Here is a 20,303-nt window from a genome sequence, read left to right as displayed (position 1 = left end):
TGGAAGGCTTGGCAAAACACTCAAGTCAAGGGTCCCTTGTTTTGACACTCGTCCCCATGCATGCAGACTCAAGTCTGTATGTGTCCGGGTGTGCTGGCTTACTGTTTTTGTGGCATGAAAACCTTGTGGGGCCATCATTCAGACCAGGCAAGCAGCAGGGAAGTTCCAGCCAGGAGAAAGAAGGAAAGAGAAAAATTAACCCTTGTTAATGTTTGCTTTTGCATCCGAGCAGGAGGGGGGGGGGAGGCAGGAGCAAGATCTCTTGCCAGTTTCTGATAGGAAGGAACCAGTGATTATTGGATAAAGGATGGGCAGACTGGTTTTTTCCTTTGGATGATGGAGGGCAGGAGCCAAAGGGGTTCTTGCCTTGGGATTGGCTGGAGAAGCCCAGGGAAAAAGGAAGTGGCAGGTTTATAGAGATCATGCTTTCCATCCACAGGACTGCTGTGAGCTCTATTGTTACTTGGGAGGAAATAGCCCCACTGAATGACCAGCTACAGTGGGACTACTTTTGAGTAGAGCTGAAAAGGATTGGGTTGTCCTGGTAAGTCTCATAGCTGCTGCGTGTGACCCTCCTCCCTCTTCTGTCCCCACCATCTTGCAGTCTGCCCCATCTGCCCTGTTTACAAATGGGCTGGGATAGCAGGGGAGTGATTAAAGATAACTCTGACATGCACACAGAGCCCGCAGCAGCCCTGTTGTTTTTTTCCATGCCTGACACATGCATCAGAAAGACTTGTGGTTTGAGTCTTTTTGAGTTGCAGAAAGGCAACTTGGAAAGTTTCCCTGTCATCATTTGCTTTTGAGTCGAGTTGAGGGGGAAGAGACATTTGACTCAACTAGAGTCAAACCTCACTGGATTTGCCCATCCCTGCAAACAATTGTGTCTTGGGTCTCAATGGTCAATAGCAGACTAAAGTTTCCCACACTGGACAGAACTGACAACAAATTCTCCCATATGTGGAAAAAGTGGAATGCACACTCTAACAGAGAGTCAATGCTACGACAAAATGATGCTGCAAAGCTGTCAAATCTTTTAGCTTTGTTCGCTTCCTCCAACACCAGATTGAGGGTACTCCGATTTATAGATAATGCTCGGTTCACAGTATAGAGATAAGTTATTTGTAATGACTGATGATAAAAAGGTCACTGCACTGTATACAGAAAGACTGATAAACCTTGTCATATCATACAGTTATTCTGAGACATGAGAAACAAGAAACATATGGGGTCATTCAAAAAATCCGTGCCCAGGATTGACACAAAGGAGAATTACATTGCGCAACCCAAAATAAGGATGGAAAATAAAGGATAATGGCATGCCTTTACTATTTTGCATAACTAAGTGCAAACCTATGTACACTTACATAGGAGTAAGTTCTGTTAAATTCCATGAGACTTACAGTGCAATCCTATGCAACCTAGAAGCAACTCCCACTGTGCTCAATAGGACTGACTCCTTGGAACGTGTGTTTAGGATTGCAGATGCACTTTTCTGCAGATATACATAAGGTTGGGTTGTTTTTCTGATTTGTTTGGTCATCGCTTAAAAAAGGGCTGGGACAGAGCACTGGAATCCAGTGAAGTCCTTAGTCTACTAGAAATACTGGTTATATTAGTTTTAAGCAACATTTTCTAAGATTTTGGCAGTCACTGCCATTCATTTACAAAAACTCAACTCATTTTACAAATGAAAACTGAAATGGTTCCAGAACTCAATTCTGCACTAGGCAACTTGATCCTGACCTCCATGGTGCAATATTAATTTTCAGCAGAGGAAGAGGCAAGCCAGCTCTTCTGGCAGCTCCCAAATACTGTTTAAAAGAGTAAAAGGAGGGGAAAAACATCTGAGTTACTAACCACTGCTGTATGCCCAATGCTGCAAATAAGAATTTTAGGGCCCAATCCTATCCAGTTTTCCAGGACTGGTGTAGCTGTGCCAATGGGGCGTGCACTGCATCTTGTGGTGGGCAGGCAGTCACAGAGGCCTCCTCAAGGTATGGAAAATTTGTTCCCTTACCTCAGGGCTGCATTTTGGTTGCACCAGTGCTGGAAAGTTGAATAGGATTGGGCCCTTAGGCTCCAATCCTATCCACATTTTCTTGGGAGTAAGCCCCACTGATTATAAGGGAGCTTACATCTGAGTAGATGTGAATAGGATAGGGCTCTTGGATTTCCAGGCAGCCCACTTCAGAATTAAAATGTATACATCCTGACTTGGCATACTGGAGACCAGACATTAAATATTGTTCAATGTGACATTGACAAATATTCTGCTTCTAGGATGGGCGTAATTCTTTCAGATCTCTAATGAAAGATGGTAAATGAACAAGTTGTGGAAGCCACATTAAACTGGTTGCCAGGCAAGAAAGGACTAACTTTTCTAACTTTTTACCGGCTCTGCTTCAAATCTCTACTCCAGTTCATACATATAGTCAGGGTGGTGCTGAGATAATGAGGCTAAGGGGGAGAAGGTGCCCCCCCATCACATCACAGCCCAGTGTGAACAGGACATCTGACAGCAGCATAGAGGCCCGGATCACACCCTTGTTGCCCTTCAAAACAGTTGAGGAAGATCACAGGAATCAGGCAGTGGTGGCACTGGGTACTCCTATGGAGAGCCTGGTTCACAATGCATGCTATGTGCATAATGGAGGAGATGGTTTTGTGCCATTCCTCCATCGTGCAAGTACTGCACCATCCAGCTGAATCTATGAAGCTTACCTATGTTATTCTGAGACTGTCTACCTTCTGCAAGAAACGTAACTGACCATGCAATTCTATACATGTCTATTCAGAAATCAGTCCCACTGAGTTTAATGGGACTTACTGCCAGGTAAGTGTGCAAGGACTGCAGTCTTACAGCACAAACCTCTTCAAGACTATTCAGTTCCTATGTATTCAATGGGACTTACTCTCAATGAACTGTGCATAGCATTGCAACCTAGGCTTACCTGCAAGTAAGTTCCATACACACTTACTGAACTAAACACACTTACCTGCAAGTAAGTTCCAATGAAATCAACTGGATTTGCTTCTGAGTAGACATACAGAGGATTGTGCTGTTAATCATTTTTGCCTTTAACAATTAATTTTGAAATTAGGTTGCATTGGCAGAAACAGCTTTCCAATTTTCTGAAACTGAAGCTAATCAGTTCGCCCAAAGAATGTTGAATAAGCACAGAGACGTTCTCTGAAAAAGGATTTATTATCTCCTTGTTACAGAATTAACACCATTTCATCACATTCTAGAATTGTAAGGTAGGAAGCAATTTGAACATCTTCTAGTAAAACTTTCTGTAGGGAAAGAGGCTAGCATATCCACTTACTTTGCTGAGATTATAATGGGCCAAAGTGTCGAAGCATGTGTGCCTAGCATCCTACTCAAGGTGCTAGAAGGACAAGGAATACACGCTGATGCTGTTAACCCATTTCTGCCCAGCCCACAGGTGTACACATTTTATCCCTGTTGTGTACATGCAAGGCTGGCAGAAATGGCTTAAAGCAGGATATCTGTGCCACATGTTATGGATAGAAGTGGAAATAAGGTTATTGGCTAATCTCATTTGGGTGAACATTTTTGTTGTAAGTTTAAGAGTGCTCTAGAATTGAAAGCTTGGCATTCTGGAACAAGGTTGATCTGTGTGTCTTATGGATAAAGTCTTCCCCAAGCATCAATTAAGAATGAGATTATCTTATTTTGACACCAAAGCAGAGATAGTAAACTGAATTACCTTCTGTATTGTAATGATCCCTTCCTGTGTCTCTTTGTCCACCAAAATTTTGAAAACCCCCAAGCCATCACCATCCACAATCTTGTATTCCATTTCAGCATTAGGTCCCACGTCGGCATCCACAGCCTTTAATCTAGCCACCACCGAAGCTACAGGGAGCGATTCTGGAACATTATATTGATACGACCCTATGAAATTAAAAACAGCCATCAGGAGCTTTTGTCTGTTCATATCTCAATTAATTAATTAATGATACTGCTTAGTTTTTAGCTAAGAAAGTAACCAAGTCTTAATTACAAACAATTCCATTTGATCTTTCTTTAACATATTATCAAAACGCTAAGGTGTAATGCTGGCATTATCTACTCTGTGCCCTCAGCAAGACTGTGATAATATCTTGACACAATTTTAAGAAGGAGCAGACTGTCAGAAGAATAGCGCCCTACCATATGATACAAGAAATCAATTAAAAAAAATTTTTAATCAGTTTGCTTGTGCATTTAGCTACTCCTGTGAATGGAATACTTTTGTGTATCACTGCAGATGGAACATATATGTATCACCGACGATTTTTGAGAGCTGGGTATATTCCAAAACCTTTTTTTCCCCTCCCTCATGTAAATAGATTGCTGGGATTTCTTCAGTCCCTTCCTCCAACAGTGTACTGCTTTCTTTCCAGTAGTTTCCTTCACTATTTGTTCAAGTATATTGAACATGCCTCTCTGTTCATCAAAAGCCAGTGTGCTGTAATGGTTAGCCTAGAATCAGGTTCAAATTCCCATTCTCTCACAAAGGTCAGTGGATGACATTGGGCAAGTCACAGTGTTGGGAAGCTAAAATAGGATGGAGAAGATGTACATCCCACTAAGGACCTTGGAGGAAAGGTGTGCAGCAAAATAAACACCCCAAACAAACACCACAGTAACAATGCTCAGTAAAAACAATTACTCATGACTAAGCCTAGGGTGGGCTCAAGTTAAACAGTGCCTGAAGCACTTCTCTAATTTCCTGCTCCCCTCCATTTTTCCCCTGCAACCTTCTTTGTTTTCTCTTCTCACACCTCACTACTGCTTCCTCCTCACCTGCCTGGCCATATAATGTAGGTTGGGCAAAGCGTGGAGAAGGGAGCAGAAGTGATGATGGAACAAAGTGTCACACCCTTTAGCTGCTAGTTCCCTCCCCCTCCAGCCACTTCTTCAAACACATGCAGGCTGGGTGAGACATGCTGAGATGACTCTTGTATACCAATCTGTATACCTGAAGAAACAGTAGGGTAGGAAGCAACGGGTACAGAGCTAAAGGTAAGGAGAGTGCAGAGTTTGCTCCACCTCCATCTTGCCCCTATGGACATGATGTAGGTGAGAGACGCAAAGAGCTCCTGCATTGGTCACTTTCTTAGAAGGGAGTGATCTTCTGCTTCCTTTCTCTAGTGCAGCTACTGTGATTGCTTGCAGCAGTGGTGATGGAAGAAGACATGGGTTACTGCTGTCCGATCCTCTTCTTGTTTGCTCTCAGAGAGTTAGGAGAGGAACAGGGTGCATGGTAAAGAGGCTGAGTGGTTTAGGGGCTGGGGGAGGCAACAGGCAGCCATGGAGTGCAGGACACTCCTTTGCCGTCTTCTCTAGCCCACCACTCAAAGTGGTAGCTTCAGGTCGTGTGAAGACTAGACCAGCCCTGCATATACCAGTCATGGGGGCAGCTGATGCACATGTAAATTGGGGAATGTAATGCATAACCTGCCATAACTAACACCTTTACTGAGATAAAACATAAGGCACAGACTTAATATCAGAAATAACTCCCATCATGTCTTAAGAAGCAGTTTCCTGGTTCTTCATGCTTAATTGAGATAAATGCTGTTCTTGCCTCTGTTAACTGCAAAGGCACCCTTTTTTCTCTTTTGTATACTCTCAGTCTGCAGCTCAGCTGAAATTGATGCAGACTGAAGCTTAACAAAATGCAGAGCAGAGCCACTAACATTCTCACTTCCAGAAATGGGATCCTTGGTTTTATTGTGACTCAAGCAATTCAAGAAAAAAGAATGTTTTTCCCCTACTCTCTTCCGATTTTTTTTTTCCATATCCACTTGAAAGGAGACCAGATTGGACATGCATATGTTCCTCACATTAGTCTAATTCTCTCCTGCAATGGCTTTACAAGAAAGAGCATAGCAAGGTGGGGAAAAGCACCAGACTGTTTATAAACAGGGTGCTTCAAGTATGAAAACAGACTTGTTTCTTTCCCTTTCTTAGTTTAGTCATGAGCCACCTTGGTCAAAGCAAGTAAATTGAGGGCAGATTGTTTTCGAGTTCTTCCCAGATTGATTTTTTATGAAAAGCTGAGTGTCTGCACTTGAAAAAGCGTCTGGAAAAAAAAAATCCAACGGAGATGCTTGAGCAATCTGAGATGCACACGCAAATAGAAGAAGATATGCATCTTGCTGTCCATGACATTCTGGTGTGCATCATCTCTCTATTGTCCAGGTATTATTATTGTAAAGTTGGAAAGAAATAAAGCACTGTCAAGTGCAGCAACAGAACACCCACAGAGACACAATGCTGAAGGGTGTACAAGGCAAAGATGGGAATGGAGTTTGCCTAAGGTCTTGGCACGAAAGGAGGTATGTAGAGTGGAGTAGAAAGCCTAGCCAACACACCTAATCAGAGAAAGATTGAATAAAATCTATAGGCTCAAGGACCACAGGAGTGAAGGTTCCAAAGAATGACTAGTTTCATCTCTGGTGTGAGCATTGGGCAAAGAGTGTGCCTGTTGCAACCATAGAAGTCAGTGGCGGAACTTCCCAGCCCCATGCCTGGGGCAAAGGTCCATGATGGCACCCCCCTGTAGGCTGTCTCTCTCCCCAGTTTGAAAATCCATCCCCCCCACTCACCTGAGGCTCACAGAGCCTCATGCGACTTGAGTCCACATCGGGGATGCCTCTCTGAGGTTCCCCAACATTATAAACTGTGCCTCAGAGTTCTGTGCCTCATAGAAGCTTCCGCAGGGTCCTAGAGGCTTGCGCCTGGGGTATTTGCTCCATTGGACCTAATGGTAGGTTCGCAACTGATAGAAGTAAGTTTAGAACAGATCAGAAGACAATATTGGCCAGTTTCAAAGGAGGAGGAGGATTAGATGGAACAGGGGAATTCATGTGTGTTCTGGGTTTCATAAAATCTCTCAGCACACAATCAGAGTTCCACACCACAAACTTCCAACAAATGACAGACTACAACATGGCATAAGTACAACAGTGGTTGCAAAGCTGTTCTGGGCAGTTCAAGCAAATATCTGAGGCCAAACTGTGTCAAGAAAAGTAAAAACCCTCCAAAAGACAACCATCTTCAGAATACAACACATCCCTTGCACCTGCCTTGCTGGTGTGATAAAATTCTGCCAAGTGCCAAAGATGGCATGATCTTTTACCACTGCTGATGCTGAAAGCAGTCAAGAGCTTTTGTCTGCAATCGGAATCTATCAGTAATAAGCTGTGTAGTTAGTAGAGTACAATTAAATCATATCGTGCATTCCTGTTAAAGTGAGTTTGAACAAACAGCAAACCAATATCAGTCGGGTACTGCAAGAAATATTGTCCTCTCTCAATTATCACATGGAGAAACTTACTGCGTGGAAAGCGGGGAGGGTTATCATTGACATCTGTAAGGGTGACAGTGACAGAAGTGGTCCCAGACAATCCCCCGTTTTGACCAACCATATCCTTTGCTTGAATGACAAGTAGATACTGGTCTTTAGCTTCTCTGTCCATATTGGGAAGCGCAGTTTTGATAATACCTGCAATACAGAATAACACAGGGGTAGTTACATTGACAATTAATAAATGTTTTTAAAAAATGAGCATTCATGAGCAAATCAATTAAAGACATGAAGGTATGGCAGTGACTGAACTGATCCAGTATTTCAGTGGGCACAATTGAGAAGACATTGGGTATAGTCAGACCTCTTTTCACAATAAATTGGAACAAATAAACATCCACTCAAGAGATAAAAAATGCACCTAACTTTCTCCAGACCGTATCGTACACAATCAGAATGAACCTCCCAACTTGTTGAATGGGATCCACTTTTCATTTACAGGTCAAGACACATTATTCGCGAGGGTTCCATTCCAAGAACTCATGTGGATGACAAAAAACTGCACTATAGCAAATCAATTTAAAAAATAAAGTTTCTTTGCTCTGGTGATTTAAAACAGCCTTGCTGACCTTTTGAAATGCACACAGAGGAAATCAGTCTGTCTCCAGGCGCTTAGGCTTCAGTAGGAGGCAGGATCCCTCCCTTCACCAGGAGCCCCAGCAAGGGGGAAATAATGCAGAAGGTGATAATCGCTGCCATTTAGCCTTCTTTCATGTGTTGGGGGGGGGGAGGAGCGAAGCCTGCAGAGAGAAAGACTGATGGATTGTCAGCTGGCTGCCCTCTCTGGAATTATTAAATGACTGTTTTCCTTTAATTTAAAGGGCCTTTCTCATCAGCTCTGAGATAGAAAAATCTGTGGATAATTAGGTTATACCTGTAATCACTTGTATGATAGTCTCTCTGCAACAGTAAAAAACAGGTTTTTAAACTGTGATTTTAAAGGGGTGCATTTTCCCCCTTCTCCAAGGATCAGCACATTCCTTCTCATTTGCAGGGGCCATTCGTGTTGAGTCAAATCTGTGTATAACAAGGCTGGACCTGTACTTAATATTTATCAGGGATAGGCACTCAATTCATGGTGACTCAACTCAACTCACCCAAAAACATATTTTTGGATGGCTTGAGTTGACTTCAATCGTGGACATCACTGACTCCAACTCAACTCATGGCCAGTGACTCTAATGAGTCCTGATTCGATTCACTGCGTGTGTGTTCTTGTTGTGTACTTTTTTTTTCTTTGCCACTTCTGCTTCATGCCAAAAGACCTTGTGGGTGATCCAGAAGCCAGCATTCAGAAGGATAGCAGCAGCAAGGCAGGTTAGTTCCAGGAGGCTGAGGCTGGAGGGGTTGATGGGAGGAGGAAGGTTTAGGGTTTTGGTTTTTTTTTAAGACTCATTTCTCCAAATGAGTTGTGACTCAAGTTGAAAGACTCAAAATTCTTCATGAGTTGAGTCACTACAATTGCATGTTACAAGTCGAGTTGTTGCTGACTCGGGCTCATGGACTTTTATTTTTTTTCCTCTCTCTTTCCTAACACCTTTTCCTTTCTCTCTTCATGCTCTCTCAGTCTTTTTAGTTAATTCTTTCTTGTTCTGGTAAAGGAAATAAGAGAGAGAGAGAGAGAGAGAGAGAGAGAGAGAGAGAGAGAGAGAGAGAGAGATCTGTGCTTCACTATGACTGACTTTAACTTGATCCACAATGGAGTTCTGAATTGTGTTCCATCAGCTGAAGATCAAAGCTGCACACAGTATGAAAATATACACTGCAGTTTGGTTCATGTGACTGAAAGACAATTCTATTAATGAACCTCTAACTCATATGTGTCTGAATTACTTATTTGACCTCTATGTAATCCAGGTCAGTATGACCTACACACACATTCTTGGCATTCCTGTGTCCATGAATTTTAGCTTCATACATGTACATGATGTACTGCATAATCACTGAAGAAGAAAGACTATACCAGTAAGTACTGATGTGGAGAAGCACAGAACTTTAATGTGTAGGCATTCAAGGGAAGAAGTCATGACACATTTCAGTTCAAGAATAAAAGTAATATTTTATTGTTCCTGTGGACATGTTCTCATGGTTTTGCCTTTGACTGGCATAGCTCTCTTGCTTCAATCTAGACACTTGAAGCTTAAACAGCACATTATCTAAGACTCCAGCTCACTCCCTTGTTAGTGCTTCAAAGTCAAACTCATTTTTCATCTCCTTGCCCTGACACAAATTACCGCTGTGAATGTTTGGCAGTGGGCTGAAGATGTCACATAGTGAGGGCAACCTGCAGAACCCTGTGGCACATCTCTGTCCTTGATACAGATGTTATAGACAAGCTATTTTTCAAGTTCTTCAAGGTGGTTCTTGGATTGGGATTGTCAGAGAAGATAAACACACAGGAGTTTCCAGCACTCCCAGAACAGAATAGAATAGAATGGAATAGATGGAATAGAAAATTTATTTGTCATTGTACCTGTATACACAAGTACAACAAAATTAGGTGCTTTCGCAAGGTAAAACAAGACAAGACCCACACAAAACAACAATACAACAAAGTCAGGCAGACTACATATACAATCACCACATTGCTAAAACTCTATTCAACATATCACTGTACCCCCGCATTTAATCTAGACACTGCACTGGGATAAAAACTGTTCTTTAATCTACTTGTTCTTGTTCTTATCACCCTACATCTTCTTCCTGATGGCAATAGTTCAAAAAACTGATAACCAGGATGCGAGGGATCTCTCTCAGAATTTTTAATGTTTTCGACATATACCTGGTACTGTAAAGCTGCTCCAAAAAAGGGAGGAAACAGCCAATAAGTGAGTTGCTCTAATGCAGAAACAGAAATGAGTTCTTTTAAATGAGTTCTTTGCATCTGCCTTCATTGCAGAAGACCTCGGGAAGATACTGCTGCCCAAACGGCCCCTCCTGACCAAGGAATTAAGTCAGATAGAGGTTAAAAGAGAAGATGTTTCAGACCTCATTGATAAATTAAAGATCAATAAGTCACCGGGCCCTGATGGCATCAATCCAAGAGTTATTAAGGAATTGAAGAAACAAGTTGCTGATCTGTTGGCTAAAATATGCAACTTGTCCCTCAAAACGGCCACGGAGGATAGCAAATGTCACACTGATCTTTAAAAAGGGAAAGAGGGGGGACCCGGGAAACTATAGGCTGGTCAGCCTAACATCTATACCGGGTAAGATGGTGGAATGCCTTATCAAAGATAGAATCTCAAAACACATAGACAAACAAGCCTTGCTTAGGGAGAATCAGCATGTGGCTTCTGTAAGAGTAAGTCTTGCCTCACAAACCTTTTAGAATTCTTTGAAAAGGTCAACAGGCATGTGGATGCGGGAGAACCCGTGGACATTATACATCTGGACTTTCAGAAGGCGTTCGACACGGTCCCTCACCAAAAGCTACTGAAAAAACTCCACAGTCAGGGAATTAGAGGGCAGGTCCTCTCCTGAATTGAGAACTGGCTATGTCAGATGCAAGGGAAGGCACCAGGTCTCTTGTTATCTGATGTGCTCCCTGGGGCATTTGGTGGGTCACTGTGAGATACAGGAAGCTGGACTAGATGGGCCTATGGCCTGATTCAGTGGGGCTGTTCTTATGTTCTTAAATGGGGAGATCTACATGCCAAAAAAAGGAACTACATGACTTGGGGAACTTATATGCCATCTGTACACCTGTGATCCTTCAAATCTCCCATATGAACAGGTAGGGGATTGGAGAGAACTGTGCATGCATCCTATGCCTGCTGGTGGAGAGTAAGCTTGCTAAATGACAGCACTCAAGACCCATAAAAAAACTTCAGAGTGGACATGTTCCCAGTTCTGTATATCCTCCACCATCAATCAGATGACACAAAGAGAGATAATAACATTCAACATTTGGTTTTCAGGCTGCCAAAACAAGTTTCCTAATGGCTGAAAATCGTAAATGACCAACGGATCCTTGCTGCTATTAATCTTGTATCACACCATGAATTTCAATGAAGTTATCTTGAATTAGCTACTATCTTTTGGAAGAAAAAAGGGGGGGAACAATAACCACTTCTAAGCACTCAGTGTAATTAGGAAGCTTTGATGTAGTAACTGAAACACTGTATTATCTGAAATAGTTTTACAGTTTTATCCATTTGGCCATCTCCTTGCCATGTGTAATTATGTGTAATTATGTGTAATTATGCTTTGAAATGCTTTGAAATAAGAGGGGGAAAAGCGGGGGAGGGAGAGAAAAGCAGGAGCTTCACTATTCCGCAGTGTAAATAAATAAATATTCCTCCATAAACCAAGAAGGCTTTATGACTATTTCATGCTTGTTACTCGGTACAGCTGCTGACTGATTTCCAGAGAGACTGGTTTTTACTCCACCACTGCTACATGTCAACAGTGGAGGAAACATAAAATACATGGATAACCAAGAGGCACACTGGGGACTCCATATCTCCGTCAGATGTTTATAAACTCTTTAGTTCAAGATTTACTTGTTTCCTCTTTTGAATCTAAAGCAGCCTGTTAAACTTCTCTGTGTTGAACGTCTTGATTGTACAAAATAAAATAAAAAAAATGCATCTCACAGCTTTATTTCATCCATCCTAACAAGCACAAGATTGATAAGCCATTTCACAAATTACCCCTTCATGTTATTTTTCTAATTCTGTCCCCTGCAAAATCTTACTCTGACCGTATACATCTGTGGAATATTTCCTAACATGATAGTTGGTTTCTGTAATTTATTGTATTATAAGCTACCACAAGGCCAGCTCTGCAGATCGGAGGGAGAATAATAATTCTCGTGACATGCCAACTTGTGCCAACCTTTAAAATCACAGTTTAAAAACCTGCTTTTTACTGTTGCAGAGAGACTATCATACAAGTGATTACAGGTATAACCTAATTATCCACAGATTTTTCTATCTCAAAGCTGATGAGAAGGGCCCTTTAAATTAAAGGAAAACAATCCTTTAATAATGCCAGAGAGGACAGCCAGCTGACAATCCATCAGTCATTCTCTCTGCAGGCTTCACTCCTCCCCCCCCCCCCAAACACATGAAAGAAGGCTAAATGGCAGCGATTATCACCTTCTGCATTATTTACCCCTTGCTGGGGCTCCTGGTGAAGGGAGGGATCCTGCCTCCTACTGAAGCCTAAGCGCCTGGAGACAGACTGATTTCCTCTGTATGCATTTCAAAAGGTCAGCAAGGCTGTTTTAAATCACCAGAGCAAAGAAACTATTTTTAAAATTGATTTGCTATAGTGCAGTTTTTTGCCATCCACATGAGTTCTTGGAATGGAACCCTCGCGAATAATGTGTCTTGACCTGTAAATGAAAAGTGGATCCCATTCAACAAGTTGGGAGGTTCATTCTGATTGTGTACGATACAGTCTGGAGAAAGTTAGGTGCATTTTTTTATCTCTTGAGTGGATGTTTATTTGTTCCAATTTATTGTGAAAAGAGGTCTGACTATACCCAATGTCTTCTCAATTGTGCCCACTGAAATACTGGATCAGTTCAGTCACTGCCATACCTTCATGTCTTGTGCAGATTAATGAAGGACAGAAGAACTAACTTTGGGTCATCAAATGAAATGCTATTATGCTCCCTACTCAAAACCTTTTCCTCTTAACCAGTACAAGTGTATTACTTTCCTGCAGACACAGAGAATTCAAGCCCCTTACAGATGTCACTCATGAGTTCAATGAACATATCAAGGTGGTGGTGATGGTGGATGAGGGAAAACTTCAGTGGCAGGCTCTGCCCTGATCTTAGTACATTCATTTGAACATCTGTCCAGAGCTCCCATGAGCAAGGGGCTATTCAGTGGATTACAATGAATACATATGCCAAGTTAAAGCTTGCTGTCATGATGCCCCCCCCCCATGCCACAGGTTTATTGAGCATTGGTAAACACTGAGTATTACCGAAGCGCTCCCAATAAATGCGTGAGACAGAGGATTGGATTAAGCTGGTATTAAGAGATGATGTACACAATTCTCCCATATATGTCTCCCCATACATTCTGATGGTCAGCTCAGGCTTTGATTGGGATATCCTTGCCTTTGGAGTCATGGGGGACATCTGCTAGCAACATGGCCTTCTTAGTGGTAGCACCAACCTTGTGATGAAAGCTCATTTGGCCCCTAGGGTGGCTTTTATGTTCCGCTTTTGGAGGCAGGTGGGGGTGGGGATACATAGTCTGGTTTTTCCATCGTGGAATTTGGCTTGTCAATTTGGCGTGTTGATGCTGCTTTTAACTGTATTGTTTTTGTTTTACTTGATATCTTATTCTGGATTTTTTTGGGGGTGGGAGGGTCAGTCAGTTTAGGATACTCAAGGGCAAGAAAACAGGGTAGAAGTGTTTCAAATCAATAAAAATAAATTGTCCTCCTTCTTTGGCAATGGTTTTATAAATGGGGTGTGCAGAGAGTAGGGGTCCATGGCCTTTTTAGCTGCTCTTGCTTTCATGAACTGAGTACTTATGGGGCAGACAACCTCACTTTCACATTTTGATTGCAGGAAGCAGTCAGAAAGCACACAAGTTCCACTGAAAGTGGTAAGCAGCACACAGTACAATCCAGATGAACCATAAGTCTGGAAGTACAAATAGCTCACTTTAAAAAAGAAAACAAAAAATATGGACAAGTCCATTTAGGATATTATGAAGATGAAAAAATATCTCAGGAAACCCACGGAGGTGGTGATGAATAAGGCAATGGCAGGGAGAATGAATGCTGAAATTAGTGAGATCACAACGAGGAAAGGGTAGGGACAAATAAAAATAATTTCAAGTATTTACATGTTTCAAATATATGCTTGTTATTACAGAATCAAACACATTTCTGGTTTGTGAAAATAACAATATTAACATCCCAAACTGAAAATACTAGACTAGTACATATCCAAAAATATTCAGCCCATGTAACTAAGCATACAATCCATGCTCCATGCATGTCATTTGTGAATGGCCACAGGAAACTGTATGGATAGGGAAAACTTCAGACAAAAACTCTGAATGCATGCATGGTTGGTTCTTTTACTTATAAGGATGGTTTTGATGGATCCAACTATCTATTCCAGCACTCCATTTTCAGATATTGCCAAACCTTGAAAGATCTTAAGCCATTTCTGTTCAATGTTGCATATACGCAACAGGGATCAAATGTGTATACCTGTGGGCTGGACAGAAATGGGTTAATAGTGATCTTGCCATGACTCCTACATTGGAGTTTGGAAATACACATTTCAGAGACTTGCAATTCTCCCCTCGAATATGAAATAAGCATTATGAACAACCCACAAACCTTGGATTATTCTTTGACTTGAATCTTATTCGTTGTCAAATAACTTCCTCTCGCCCAGCTAGCTGCAAACCTTATCCCTTCCACCAACCTGCTAATCCTTCAGGGCCCTTCTTCCCTTACTTCCCACCCCACTTACAGGGTCCTTGTTATGCTGGAAGAGAGGAAAGTTCTTCAAGGAGCTGACATACTGCTATACAAGGCATCAGGCGACAAGCAGCTCCAGGAAAAATGTAGTTTCCCAAGGACTACTGCTATGTCGGTAACTGAATGGGCAGATGGATGGGAACAAGGCGGATCATAGTGATGAAGGTGGTTTATTTCAAAATTTAGAAGGAGAGGGTTCAAATCCATGGCATACGTAGGGACATGACTGTTATGGTCATCATCTGTTATTTGACCCCAGTATAGATAGTATCAGAGGTATACTGGCATACTGTCCTTGAACATTCTAGACTCATTCATACAGGTTCTAAACTCATCCATAAATAGCTGCACTGGATCACATACCTGCAGTCTGGAATTAAGATAAAATTGGCGCAAGTTACATCACTACCAGTACTACTCTGCTATCCTAGAGTTTCTCCTGGGGTGTGATCTTTTTTTCCTCTTTCTAATGTAGAGGTGCTCTAGATACAGGAAGCATGACAGCATTTACCTGTCTTTGGCTCCACAGAAAAATAAGGCTGTCCCTGGAGAATGCTGTAAACCACTCGGGCGCTGTTGCCATATGTAGGGTCATCTGCATCAGTGGCTGTGACTTGTACCACCGAAGTTCCTACAAAGCAATTTGGAACAATAACAATTTCTTTAGATATTGCACAGTTTGGAAAGTCACTCATGAAGCAAAAAAAAAAAATACAGCATTATACTTCTGCTGGATAGAGGTGAAAGTCTTTCAAGACAGACTGAATAATAATACTTTGCGTTTATATAATGATTTTAAGTGCTCACTTTACACACATTCTGTTGCTGTAATCCGTACAATAAACCTGAAAGGGTTTCTCCCATTTTGAAGACTGAGGTGGCAGGAAGGGAGAACAGCTTGCTTGAAGACACCTAGTCAGTTTGCAGCAGAAGTAAGATTTGACTGTGAGCTTCCAAATACATAGATCAATCCATTAGTCTCTAGGATCCATCAGCTCGTGACATCAATAAAGCTGCACATTACCTTGCTTGACAATATCTGAACGATGAGGGAAATTTTATTTCCTGCATTGTGTGAAACGCCAAGGTCATTTGGGCTTCTTTACGGAGTTATATATATTCTTTGTTTGTTCCAAGGATACTGCTCCTTTAAGGCTCCTCTTCTCATTTCCTGATTAGTTTTCTTAAGCATGTGGGGGAACTGTCTCTATATAAGCACTATTAAAGCTATCAAATTTAGCAACATGTGTGGAGGGGCAGTCACACAACTCCTGACAACACACAATTAGAGGATCTATCTGGGAAATTCAGGGCAAGGCCAGGGTGTGTGTGTGCCCGTGTCCATAGTCCTGTGGGGGGCAGTCCAACAGGTTACCAATACAATAAAATACTGGTTACCAGCATGCAAAAGTGCTTTTATTCAGGGATGTGCCAGAGCCACTTCCTCAAGTTAAGTTCCCAGTCTCCACCCCTTGACTTGAGTCACCCATGAGTCATAATGGGTGACTATCATAAGTTGCCCAGAGCCATTTTCAAGTCATTCTGAGATCAAGTCTTTTTGAGAAATAAGTCAAATCACAGAAGCAGAAAAAAAAGGAAGCACACACAAAAGCAAATCTTGACTTGAGTCTTTTCATTTTGAGGGTAAAACCCAGGAGTCCCAAGTCAGTGCTCAAGTTTTTGACATACATGATTCAAGTTCCTACAAGTGGTGAAAAGCACGTTTTCGCGACTCATAATTGAGTCATCCAAGTCATGGCCCATCCCTGCTTGTATTATTCATCAAATCAGAGATATCACACTTTTCCCTTCACATTCCTGTTTAAAATCAACTCTACATTTTACCTCAGTTGGCTATTATTTCAGTTCTCTTTGCTGACACAGATGTTCCATACACCTGTGCTTCAACTCCTTGCCTGTGCTGAATATTTAGGTATCATATGACACAATATTGGGCTGAATTGGCTCTAGATATGGTCTGGCAACTTCTCCTACATCCCTGACTACCACTATGTTTTGGAGGTTTACCAGATGGGCCTCCTTCACCTCTTTATTCTTTCCACAACATGCCAATCAGCCCCTGCTGGAATTTTTGCACCCTTGCACTTCCTGTGGTTGCTGAAAGGAGCCAATGAGTACAGCACTCTATTGCCTGTGTACCTTCCAATAAACATGAGAGGCAGAGGCAGAGGACCTGAAACTCCTCCCCCAGAAGTGTAGGCTGCTAACTTACAGGAGACAGCAAACAACCATCTATATGCCCCAAATTGATGTTTCTACCCTGACTCAAAATTGTGATCCATCAACAGTCCGGTTGAGCTTTCCTACGCCAGCCCCTAAGGGTCGAGGCAGCTGGAATGCAATGACTCCCCCAAACAGGAAAAGCCTCCAAGGTCACCTTTGCAATGCAATCCAGAAGACTGACCAGCCAGTCTCCCTGAGCTCGCAAACCTATGAAGAGCAGTTCTGGCTCACTCACTGACTTTTGCTTACCTCAGGGTGCACACCGAAATCCCTACTCCTGCCTCCCTGGCCTGCACAACACCTGCCAAAAGTGACCAAAAAGGAAGAAAGAGTGAAAATAATGCCAGAGAAACCAAAGAGACCATCACTACCAAATGCCTGTCTGGGGTAGGCAAAAAAAAAAACCTGCTAGCTGTGGTCAACCAAGCCAACAGCAAAAAATTCCTCCCCAACTCAAGGGGGCCACCAGCTAAGCTCAGACTGCACAAAGGGAAATGTGGTGGGGGTCAAAAGCCAAAGCCAGACTGAAGGAAAGCTCTCAGAAAGCTGGCTAATGGCCGGTGAAGCTCTTCTCTCCCAAGCTGCAGGCACCAACAGCTGCCTGGAAAATCACACCTTGACCTTGGGTGATGGGGAGGGCCGGACAAGACAAGCAAGCATAACAGTGATCACCTCCAACCCAACCACAATGGACTACTTTCCTGACACCTTACACTATCACTCATAATTTGTATATGTCACTGGCACTTTCTTGGGATTTTCTCATCAAAGCCAGATTTGCCATCTGATAACAGGGGCACTGAATTTTTAACACACACAGGCCACCCTCAGAAGGCCTTAGAAAGGCACTTCTGGTTTTTGTGCACAGCCTTCCTGACCCTCAGAGGGCCTGCCAGAGGCCTTAGAGAGGTACTTACCATTTTAATGAAACTTCTGGTTTTAGTGAAAAATGGAAGTGCTTTTTCTAAGACCTCCGGCAGACCTTCTGAAACCTTTCAAGGCTTGGGGAAGCCAAACACCACCTCCCGGATCTCAGAAGGCCTCCAAAACAGACCCCATGACATCCCCCTAGCTGTGACATCCAGAGTAATTGACTCCCAGCCCCTCCCCAGCCACTGGTAAGATAACTGTTGCTATAATTTCAATGACTTAGAAATAGTGGATTCACGAGAATATGGAGGCACCAAGTTTTTAAGAAGCCTTATGCTGCTTGAGCTTCCCTTGCTCCCTTCTTAAATCCAAATGATTCCCTTACAGATGCTCAGGTGATCAGGTTAGTTGTTTAACTGAACACACCAATGCCCTTGGTGAGCCTGGGTTTCTTAAAGTCAAGACCAAAGATGCTCATGTATAGTCTGAAAGAGCTTTCTCAGAGGGAAGCCATTCCACCTGGTTCGCAGGGGGTCAGAAAGGTGTAATGGCATCTGGAAAGCTAATGTCTTGAGAATGTACAGACAATGACCAGTGAGCTAAGAATGCAAGTTTACCTATAAATGCCTTCTTGCATTTTGCTAAGTTCCACACCTGGGTACTGTCAACACCTAAGCTCTTTCCTAAGTATGCTTCCCCCTCTCTCTCACATTCTCCAACCCCTTCCCTTGCATTTAACGTTCCCTTGCTTTTTATGTTGAAACTCTTCATCTGCCTATTGCCAATTGAATTCAGTGACAGCCTTGGCCCAGGCCTCCTGACCCTTGGCTACAGTGCTATTAGAGAGGTTCTTCAGGAATTCTCCATGGAACTGAGAGGAAGGTCTGTGAAGATGGTCTCTCTCTGCCTGGCTTTGTCCTTCTGACGTCAGTAGAATGTACCTGTTTTGAGTCTGGCATGGAGGCACATCTGGGGGAAGGAGGGAGACACTGGCATGAGGGCTCCCCAATCACCACAAGTCTGTATAACTATTTTTCCCATTAAAAGCACTCCATCTGCTATAAAGCATTGATTTGATTGCCTCTTAACGATCTTGGTGCTCTTCTAATCCACATAGGAAGGAGGACAGACATAAAAAAACTTTCCTTAAATCACCTGTGTCAAGGTGACTCACCCTGGTCCCTGAATGGAGTGAGATGGTTGTTCATTCTCTGTGAAAGCTTAACCTTTGCCTTCTCTGATGGGATTACAAACAAGAGAATCCATGAGTGGAGGTAATTTGCTATGTAAACATTTATTCACTCAGAAATGGACTTGTGCAGCCAGCTCATTATAAAGGCACAGCTGTGAATTTATACGTAAGGAGACCATAGAGTTTCCATTCCAAACACAATATTGACCTTTCACAATGGATGAGAAATGAGGCTTTTGTTCTACCTAAAGATTGAAGAAGCACCACTGTTTACTACTCCCTCTATAAAAAAATTGTTGCTTCCGTTTGGAGTAAATAATGAAAACTGAAAACACAACAATACTCTCACATCTAAAAAAGTTTTATCAGGGTGGTTTGTTTAATAATGTCTTCACCACCACAAACATAACTGACCATTTTCAACCACTTAGTGGGGGGGGGGGGTCCTTTATAACCTAGCATGGCAGTTTTTCCAGTAATTGGTGTATCTCTTGCATCTTTTTAAAATATTTTTTTTTTATTTAGCTATGTGAACTACATTCTGAATTACTTTTTTTTGAAAAGTGATATAGTAATAATGGAATGAATGATGACGACGACGATAGCAGCAGCATGACGGCTCATGCATAGCTTTCAATAACGCAATATTTCCTCATGTGTGTAGATTGACAGTTCACATGGGCATCCCAAATCTTTGCTGCTCACCCACCCTGTGGCAGAGCAGTGCTGAAATAACCACCATTGTATCCTGCGGGGCCAACGAGCCAGTCGGAGGTCTCCTCTGCCTTCAGCCCCTCACAGATCCTATCTGTCTACTTGGATCTGCACTAGTGAAATGCTGGTGCAGATCTGTGTAGCCCATGTAGGGCGGTTCAGGCACAGGAAAGGGTATAGGATGCAGTAGCAGCTGAGGCTGCTGCCCCGTCCCCTCCTGGGCCTGAACCGCCCCTTTAGGCCACCCTCCACCCAAACACCCCTCCCTGCCACTTCCCATGCCTCCCCACCAGCTGGTGGTGCACTTACCCTGGTGGTGAGTGATGCTCTGACAGAGGCCTCATTGCAGGCCACACAGGCCTCTGCATGGTCACAAAATGCTTTACGATACATTTGTAACCATATGCATGCCCGTTCTGCCGGTAACTGCT

At 42.7% G+C, this 20,303-nt stretch overlaps 1 protein-coding gene across 1 annotated transcript in view; it reads right to left on the bottom strand.

Moving 5' to 3' along the window:
• The window catches only part of CDH7 (cadherin 7), a 133,592-nt gene that overhangs the window by 29,769 nt on the left and 83,520 nt on the right, over positions 1 to 20,303 (bottom strand). The window contains exons 3-5 of the mRNA XM_066626413.1: positions 15,364 to 15,483; positions 7,356 to 7,523; positions 3,735 to 3,922 (exon numbers count right to left, since the gene is read on the bottom strand). Of these exons, the coding sequence (XP_066482510.1) occupies positions 3,735 to 3,922; positions 7,356 to 7,523; positions 15,364 to 15,483 (476 nt within the window). The remainder of the gene's footprint in view (positions 1 to 3,734; positions 3,923 to 7,355; positions 7,524 to 15,363; positions 15,484 to 20,303) is intronic.

This window comes from Tiliqua scincoides, chromosome 4, assembly GCF_035046505.1.
Source record: "Tiliqua scincoides isolate rTilSci1 chromosome 4, rTilSci1.hap2, whole genome shotgun sequence".
Lineage (NCBI taxonomy): Eukaryota > Metazoa > Chordata > Lepidosauria > Squamata > Scincidae > Tiliqua > Tiliqua scincoides.
The sequence above is the reverse complement of the archived record's forward strand: the minus strand, read 5'-3'. Positions and strand labels throughout refer to the sequence as shown.